The sequence below is a fragment of the Mastomys coucha genome, unplaced genomic scaffold (genome assembly GCF_008632895.1).
Source record: "Mastomys coucha isolate ucsf_1 unplaced genomic scaffold, UCSF_Mcou_1 pScaffold5, whole genome shotgun sequence".
NCBI classification, from domain to species: domain Eukaryota; kingdom Metazoa; phylum Chordata; class Mammalia; order Rodentia; family Muridae; genus Mastomys; species Mastomys coucha.
This window is the reverse complement of record NW_022196911.1, coordinates 48,589,277-48,598,721: the sequence shown is the minus strand read 5'-3', so window position 1 is coordinate 48,598,721 and position 9,445 is coordinate 48,589,277. Positions and strand designations below refer to the sequence as shown.

The following is a 9,445-nucleotide window of genomic DNA, read 5'->3' as shown; positions in this document are numbered from 1 at the left end:
CTCGAACTCAGAAATCCGCCTGCCTCTGCCTCTCAAGTGCTGGGATTAAAGGCATGGGCTACCGCTACCCAGCAAAGGCTATATTCTTACTCTCTCCTTCCTCAGCAAGGGCTAGTTCTGCTCCCTCGGAGTTGGGTAAGAGCTACAGTGACCCCTCCTCAGCCTGAAGCACAGGGCTGATCATCAGGCTTTTGTTTTGTTTTGTTTTGTTTTGTTTTTTGAGACAGGCTCTATGACAGGGCTCACTATGTCTCACTATATCAGAGATCCAGCTGCCTCTGCATGCCCACTGCTAGGATTAACGGTGTGAGCCACCACGCCTGGCTCCCTCACAGACCAATTCTTGCTGTTCTACCTGCCAGGCCTGGCACAGGCTAACCTCAATCGTTCCAGATTCTTAGACTTGTCCCAAACATAGGGACAGAACTTCTGCCCAGCTACCCAGCTCCCTCTAAAGGATGGGGTTTCTCTGGACCGGAGGGTCCCAGTGTGGTGGTGATTTACATCATCTCCTAAGGTCCAGATCAGAGAGTAGCGCCTTTCCCCTGTGAACTCTGAAGCCCCACAGTTCCTTCATCCAGAGCACTTCAGGCTAAGGATGTTCCTGTGACATGTGCGGAAGGGATTTGAAGGCTGGGCTGGCTGAGTACTCTGAGCCCAGCTTGGCCTGACTGTCATGCTGCCAGGAGGAGGAGGCTTACAGGATGGCAGGGAAGAAGCCAGCTGCCTCTCTGAAGCTAGGCTACTGTCATCCTCTACACTGTGGAGCCCAGCTGTCCAAGATGCCAGCTGGAGCTGGGTCAGTCTCCAAGTTAGGGACTTGAATGACTAGGCCATAAATTTAGAGGTGGTCTGTGAAGCTTTGTCACTGTGAACAGTTCTTTTACGAATGTGCTAAGCCATGGGGGTAGGGCTGGGGATTGGGTATAGTCTGTTACCAGATGCTCACTGTGGTTGGGGACCAGACAGGCTACATTGTGAAACCAGGGTATCACTTTATATTTTCTTTGATTTTGTTTATGGGAGCTGGTACTGGCTAGTTTTGTGTCAACTTGACACAGGCTGGAGTTATCACAGAGAAAGGAGCTTCAGGAGAGGAAATGCTTCCATGAGATCCAGCTGTGGGGCATTTTCTCAATTAGTGATCAAGGGGGGAGGGCCCCTTGTGGGTGGTGCCATCTCTGGGCTGGTAATCTTGGGTTCTATAAGAAAGCAAGCTGAGCAAGCCCTGGGAAGCAAGCCAGTAAGGAACATCCCTCTATGGCTTCTGCATCAGCTCCCGCTTCCTGATCTGCTTGAGTTCCAGTCCTGACATCCTTTGGTGATCAACAGCAATGTGGAAGTGTTAGCTGAATAAACCCTTTCCTCCCCAACTTGCTTCTTGGTCATGATGTTTGTGCAGGAATAGAAACCCTGACTAAGACCTCCCCTTCCGAATTTATTTATTTATTTATTTATTTATTTATTTATTTATTTATTTGTGTGTGTGTATGTGGAGGTCAGAGGGCAGTTTGTTGGAGTTAATTCTCTCCTTCCACTACATGGGTCTCAGGGATCAAACTCAGGTTGGCAGGCTTAGCAGCAAGCTCCTTTTTACTTAATGAGCCATTTCACTAGCCCTTATTTTTATTTATTATTATTATTGTTGTTGTTGTTATTACTTCCAAGCACAAGTATCATTGAAGTCCAGGCTAACCTCAAACCTAAACTCCTCCTGCTTCAGCCTTTGGAGTACTGGGGTCAAGGGCTCATGCCATGGCATTACATCTGGCTGTTGGGAGTTTCTGTAAAAATACTTTGATGCTTTTCAGTGCTGTGGGAGACCTACTTCCCACTAATGGAACCCTGTGTATCTCTCACTAGAGTCATCTATGCCTGGAACCCTATCGTTTGGATGTTGTCAATAACCATGTACCAGGTAGGTCCTGGGGATTAAGAGTAGTGAGCTGACAGCTGCTAGAAACCTGGCGTCGAGACATTTCCAGTTACCTAGAGCAAGCAAGCAAGGTAGACTTGCTACCTAGCATCCTGGTGTTCCAGCCAGAGGACAACATATGGGGTGGACACTGTGTAGCTGGGATTACACCAGTGTGGGTACCCTGTGGCATTGGGTGTCTGCTACATAGCACATCAACCAGTGAGCCAAATGGCTCTAGCTGTAGCCTGTCCCCAAGCTGTTCTTATTTTCAGGCAGAGGGCAGTCCTGAGAGCTCCATACCAGAGTAATGTCTACAAATGAAATAATTCTTTGCTTTATGTTTTTTTTTTGTTTTTTGTTTTTTTGTTTTTTTTCAAGACAGGCTTTCTCTATATAGTCCTGGCTGTCCTGAAACTAGTTCTATAGATCAGGCTGACCTCACACTCAAAAGAGATCTCCCTGCCTCTGCCCACTGAGTGCTGGAATTAAATGCGTGTGCCATGACCTCTAGGCTACTAATGAAAATGATTCTTCTTGGGCAGTTAACACCTCCAATGCTAACCTACCACTGTGAAATGTTAGAAGGCCAAGACTTTGTCAGGGGCTGGGGTCTGTTCTTCTTGCCTCTTAGTTTTTTATGCCTAACTCATCTCACTCCAACATACAAATGGGAATGCCTATAGTTGGTTAATATAAACACAACCCACTTTCCTTCGGTCTCCACCTGGAAGGCCCAGGGGCTAGTAAAGGACTGGGGCCATAGGAAGTGGAGATGTGAGACAGCCCAGAGGTAGCATGACCTTTCCAACCAGCAGACCTGTCTCCCAGGCTTCCCACCTCTGCAAAACCATCTCAGGCCCACGGCCCACATCATCACACAGTATTTTAACAATGACCACATTTCCACTCTTCCCCGTGATCCTGCTCTGGTGCCAGCTCAGGACTTATGGACACAGATAACCAATATCCAGATCCCAAGCTCTTCCCACAGCTTCCTGTGCTGCCTTAGGTAATTATGAAACCTCTCTGGAGCTTCCCTTATAAAATGGGGGCAGCAATAGTATCTAACCATAGGATGGTGAAGCTTAGATGTTAGAGCACGTCATCACAAGAGCTGAGAACACACAGTGAGCTATCTCAAGCCAAGCTTCCTTAATAACACTGTAACCTCCTTGGGGGCAGTGTACGCCTTGTCCCGGTCTTAGATCTTATAACTTAAGAGCCACAGACTGCAGTTTCTTTCCTGTGATTGCTCCAGCCCACAAGCATTCACAGGTCACAGACAAGCAGCAGGATTCACTAGGAAATGGAATTCTTGCAGGTCTGCCTCCACAAAGGTCACAGCGGAAGTAGGCTGCATATTGCCAGGGCTACAGGATATTAATAGGCTCAAGAAACTCGAAGCAGAAAAGCTACTGCCCAAAAATGACACCATAAAAAACTCAAAATAAATGCAAAATTTAATGAAAACAAATGAGTACAAAGTGGATGGAAAGGAACAGAAACAAGTCCATGGATGGAGGAGTAAACGGATTAACAGCTGGAGTGGTTTTAGAAATGCGTGGTAACGTAACAGACAAGCAAGCTGGCTGTCCTGGGACTCTTACCCAGTATAAGCCCCAAACAAGGGGGTCCACACAAACACACAGGAACATATGTGGGGTCAGGCTGCACAGTCACAGGGTGTCAGAATTCATGCCACCCAGCACAAGGGAGAACACACATCTTGGTTGGCCTGGGATATATCTGCTTGATGGCTGTTGACTTGTTTTTTTTCTTAGTGCTGGGGAGAGAACTTGGTCCCCAATCATGCTAGACACATTCTCTAGCCATGAGTCGCATGTCCAGCACATATATATATATACACATACGTATGTGTACATATATTTTTTAATTTTGACATAGGGTCTTGCTAAGTGGCTATGGCCTTGAATTTTTTGATTCTCCTGCCTCAGCCTCCTGAGTACCTAAGGAGCTGATATTATTGACAGCATCTTTTCTCTCTCAAAAGTACAGGTTCAGACCATAACTTACATGGTGATTCTACCACAAAACAAAATGACCGAAAGAAGTCATAACAGTAAATGACAATGGGATCCTACAGCAGTCCTCCTGAAGCCAACAGATGACAGGAAAAGCAGGTATAAATCCCAGCTGTACATGGAGTCACATCCCTCAAGGGGCAAGCTCCATGTTTTTCTTGCACAACAAAGATTAATTTAACCTCAGCTAAATAAAGATAACAAAATTCCACACAGGGGAAGAGCTTGCAGCAGTTGATGGGATCCATGGGAGTGGGAGTGGGATACTGAAACCCCAGAAAATGCAAGTCAGGTTTCCCCAGGGATGCTGGCAAGCTTTAGGCCAAAGGTGGGCATTGAACATAACAGCCTTCCAGTATGCCCATGTTTGGTGAGCAGCAGAGGGTGGTGGTAGAATTTGCTGGCTTCAGAGTTCTCTGCATGGATTATGAGCCTACAATCCTGTCTTTTGTTTTCTTTTTGTTTGTTTTCTGTTTGTTTGTATGTTTTTTGGCTTTTTGAGACAGGGTTTCTCTGTATAGCCCTGGCTGTCCTGGAACTCACTCTGTAGACCAGGCTGGCCTCGAACTCAGAGATCCGCCTTCCCCTGCATATCCAGTGCTAGGATTAAAGGCGTGCGCCACCACTGCCAAGCTTGCAATCCTGTCTTTTATACAACCAGTGGACTTGCTGGGTCATCCTGGTCTCTGGAATATATTGGCTAGGAGAGGTTGCTCTGAAGGTCAGGCTTTGACCTAACTGAATACATATACAATTTCTCTAAGAGGAACCACTGGCCTGCAGTTTACCTCTGCCTTAGACACCAAAGTCCAATATCAGTTCCGCCATGACCAGAGGCAGATGAGCTATGACTCCCAAGAAGCTTCCAGGGCCCCGAACATAACTTCATATTCTTAAAACTGTCTTTGTAAATAGTTCAGGTGTCTAGCCTTGCAGCTAGAATCCACCCTAGTCATGGGGTTTTTTTCCTCAGGGCATCAACAAATCTTATTCTCCTGCTGTGAGGCACCTCATAGGTACAATTGGCCTTTGGGGAGTTGTACCTCAGAGAACTCATAACCACCTTCTCTTCTAGCTCATTCTGAATGAACCATCATATCAGAAGGAGCCAGATTGGTCCTGGGAGAAGTGAAGCAGGCCTGGGAGAAAGGGGTTAAAGGTGGTGGGGAGGGAGATGGGGGTCAAAACCCTAATGTAGCACAAATCAGTGTGGCCCCCTCTGGTTCTCAGTGAGGGGCCCACTGGGTGATCAGCTCCTCAGAATGAAGTGTATCTTTTTTGGGGGGGACCAGAGCCCAGGCTGGTGCTGCACCAACAGTAAGGACATTAATCCTTCACCCCCATTCTCAACCCCGAGGCTTGCAAACCACCAGGAGCAGAGCAAAATGGCTGCTAGTACTTTTCTCGTTTTCATTTTGTTTTTGAGACAGGGTCTCAGATAGCCCAAGCTGGCCTCACCTCACTGTGTAATTGAGGCCGGCCTCTGGCTTCCTATCTCCCAAGCATGGTCGGCCACTACAGGACCATCACGCCTGGTGGCCACTTTCTTAAAAGTGTGCACCTGGGAAGCACAGCTGGAGAGGACGGTCTCAGTCTCTAGCGTTTTCGTCTTCTCTCTCTCTCTCCTTCCCTCTCAAACTGTCCTAATACTTCACACACCTTTTATTTCCCTGCCCTGTGACTCAGCCAGGAAAGAAGTAACAATGACCTTGACATGACAGCCTTCTCCCCACTGAGCACACTGAGGAAGTAGGAGACTGTTTTGGAGTCAAACACTGAACACACATGCACTTGGTCCCTGTCACAGGTAGCACCTCTAAGGCAGAGACAAGGGTCTGGGGCTGCTGTTCCATTTACATTCACAGTAAAAAATGCCGGGCATGGTCTCCTTCAGGTCCACTTCTGTGCATAAAGAAGTCCCAAACACTGGCAGAATAGGAACTTTATTTCCCACCTCTATATCTTATAGGGGTGCTTTCTATGTAAGCAGGTTTAGAGAACTTCTTAGTTAAAAAAGAAAAATCAGGGAATCTGTGTTACTTATGAAAATAACAGGATAGATAGATATTATTTGTCTTTATACTGGTGCCAAAATAAAAATTTTAAACTGTTGAAAAAGTTATTGAAATTAAGCTCTGGGTTAGAAAAATTAAAATAAAGGGAATATGGCGAATTCGGCAGCATGTTATCTACCAGACCGCAGGCCACGCCCAGGCCAGGCACCACATGAGTCGCTGGTTTGACGATGAACAATTAGGCCTAGCATCACTGGCTGGGGCCATCACCAGAGCGACACATAACTGCTTCGTCAAGGAATAGTGACACTGTAAATGGAAGACCAGCCACCGGCTCTGCAAAAAATAAACCTTGTCAGTTTTGGGTTCCAGCATTCATGGCTTTGACGGATTTGCATAGAGAAGGCTAGCTGGGCAGGCCCAGGCAGCCTGAGGCTATCAGGTGGGGACAAGGCCCAGGCAGTCTGAGGCCAGCAGTTGGGGACAAGGCCCAGGCAGCCTGAGACCAGCAGTTGGGGACAAGGCCAAGGCAAGGCTGTAAACACTGGAGTCTGTACCGGCTCCCAGTCCATCCTCACACCATGTAATGGGAGAAGGGTCACAAGGTGTAACTCAAGCAGTTTAACACATGAAAGCCTAAAGTCCGCTCTCGACATGTAAGTCTGTGCGTGCTTTAACTGAAAAATAAAAATAAAACAAACAAAACAAAACAGACACATTAAAAGATACGCAGACCAAATCAAACAGAAGCAAAAGACAGCACTGGGCACTGGGAAAGAGCGGTCAGTTTGGCATTTGTGACGAGCAAAGCAGGGAACTTGATTCCGTTTGTGGCGTCCCGGGCTGAGGGTCAAAATCTGATTGGGAAGTAATTTCGCAAAAATTGATTAAAATTTAAAGAATGAGTACAAAGCAACCAAAGCCATTTAACTAAATGGCCATGGAAAGCATCCACTCCCCAAATGCATCCTGGCCCACCCTATCCCAGGGGCCAGTGCAGGAGGGAGTCCTAAACCCCATCCCCACCTCTAGCTCCATAGGCACAGATACCTTCGGACAGGCATGTGCTACCTACCACACCTACCTGACCTTGGGGCTTTGCCCAGCTTCTTATTTGGGGACACTGGCTGCCAACCTCTACTCTCACAAGATAGCCTGAACCAAGCTGGCAGGGAGCAGGGCAAAGTCATCTGAGTGGACAGACTCTGTCCTTTGTTCCCCGGAAGGAAGAGTGGCATCTCTGCGCTGCCAGCTTAAAGCCCACAGTGGTTGTACCTCAACCTCCACACTCAGCAAACCAAGCGCTGGGCATAGAACCAGGGCTGAGAGCAACTGTAAAATTCTCCTGGCTGCGGAGAGTTGGGCCTGGGGTCCTTCCTGGGAACAGGTGGACCACCAGGCATCCGGATGGAGAAGACTACAAAAAGGGGGAACGCTTGTCCCAAAGCAGATAGCAAACCCTGGGAAACCCCATGTGCATCTAGTCCTGAGTGCTTGGTCTGCCCCAGTGAGATGCACTCTAAGTTTGAGGCTGGAAGAGTTGAGAGAGAGGCGAGGAGAGAGAGGGGAGAGAAGGGAAAAAAGGGAGAGAGGGGAGAGAGGGGAGAGAGGGGGGGAGAGGAAGAGAGAAAGAGAGGGGGGGAAAGAGAGGGAGGGAGGGAAAGAAGATGCTTGTGTGTCAGGGAATTACACCTAGGAGTGAGGCAGGACATGGGAGAGTTCACAAAAATGTATCCCAAGCACAGCTAACAAGCCACTGTGTGGCCCTGACCACCAGAGTCCACTGCCCCGGTCCAGGGAAACTGAGGCAGGCGGGAACACCATGGTATGATGTGGCCCGAGTCTCTGAATGAAGGAGATTGGGAGACTGAGAGCCACTGGAGACAGGTACCAGACTCCAGATAAGGACATGGGAAAGTGTTGTGCCAAACGCCAGCCAATATGGCTGCAGACGTAGGTCAGCTGTAGAGAACTGGCATGTGCAAGGCCTTGGGTTCAATACCCAGAACCTCAAAAACAAACAATAAATAGCTTTTTGTAAAAAAGCAAAATAAAGAAAAAGGCAGCAGGGCAAGTCAGGGTGAGCAAAGAAAACGCTAAGGGAGAGTGACTAGGAGTCCTTCTGTCTGTCTGGTGAGCTGACATACCTGGGAAGAGCCTCCTTCCTTGCCATCTGCTACTCTCTACAAGAATTGCTCCAGCCCCTACAAGAGGGGCAGCCCTGCTCCCCCGCACAGCCCCGGAGCTCTGCCAGGAGCTGCCATGATTTGAGTCCTGCAGGCCTTCCAAAGTAGCTGTGTAGAGGTGACAGTGGGTGGGACAGTGTTATGAGTCCCCGTTGTTATGGGTCACCATCTACCAGTCTCGGAGGCCAAGGGGGCACGTGCCACAGCCACTCGAGCAGAAGCACGGGGTCTGTTGGAATCTGTCAGGAAATGAGGACAGTCCCACATGCGTTCTTCTCCTGGCCTGACAGACTCATCCCAGGCTCCCGTAGCTACCCCTGCTTGACTTCCCTGCTATTCACTGCCCACATGACCCAGCCTCCTCCACTACAGCGTGAAGAGGCCCCGGGTGCTGAGAATGCTATTGGGAAAATGAAGGAGGAGAGAGAGCAAAGGGAGGATGAGCACAGGGCTGGGTGGAGAGAAGACAGCTGTGAGACAGAGATGCAGGGGGAGACACACTGAGACACTAGTGCAAGATCAAGATGGAGGTGACCAGTGAGTGTGAGCCTGAGGGGCAGCGGGGCAGGGGCAGTGAGTGTGAGGCTGAGGGTGAGCAGTGAGTGTGAGGCTGAGGGGCAGGGGGTGAGCAGTGAGTGAGAGCCTGAGGGGCAGGGGGCAGGGGCAGGGAGTGTGAGGCTGAGGGTGAGCAGTGAGTGTGAGACTGGGGGTGAGCAGTGAGTGTGAGGCTGAGGGGGAGCAGTGAGTGTGAAGCTGGAGGTGAGCAGTGAGTGTGAGGCTGGGGGTTGGGGGGTGAGTGTGAGGCTGAGGGTGAGCAGTGAGTGTAAGGCTGGGGGTGAGCGGTGAGTGTGAGCCTGGGGGGGGATGAGCAGTGAGCGAGAGGGACAGAGGAGTTGAGAAGTCTGACTGAGCCCAGGGGTAAGGAGCCAGCCCTAGGAGGGAGATGCCACTTACTTCTTCTTGTCCTTGTCTTTCCTCAGAGGCTGCTGTGAAGTGGCATGCAAGGCCTGTGACTGCAGGGCCTCCATGGCTGCCTTCCGACAATTGAAGGCGTTGGTCTCCTCTTCCAGCTCCCTGCGCTTCTCCTCTACCTTGCGCTTCTCCTCCTGGTGGATTCGCTTCAGGTGCTCAAACTTCTCATGGAGCTGGGGGAAAGGGAGGCACCTGGGTATGGACAGGACAGGTCCCCCCACCTCCCACCCAGCTATCCTGCCCTCTGACATTTCCCCCGCTTCAGCCCTGTTCCAGGCTGGCACACATGGTCCCCCCAACCCCCAGCCATCT

The 9,445-nt window shown here is 49.6% G+C and overlaps 1 protein-coding gene across 5 annotated transcripts in view; it reads right to left on the bottom strand.

The window, feature by feature from the left end:
• Septin8 (septin 8) overlaps positions 1–9,445 on the bottom strand; it is a 29,020-nt gene that overhangs the window by 2,364 nt on the left and 17,211 nt on the right. For 3 of the 5 annotated variants that reach the window (XM_031351852.1, XM_031351850.1, XM_031351851.1), the window contains exon 9: positions 9,116–9,306. In XM_031351852.1, the coding sequence (XP_031207712.1) occupies positions 9,116–9,306 (191 nt within the window). Of the gene's footprint in view, positions 1–3,360; positions 6,833–9,115; positions 9,307–9,445 lie in introns of those variants that run through there. The other 2 variants (XM_031351853.1, XM_031351854.1) reach the window with 2 other exon arrangements.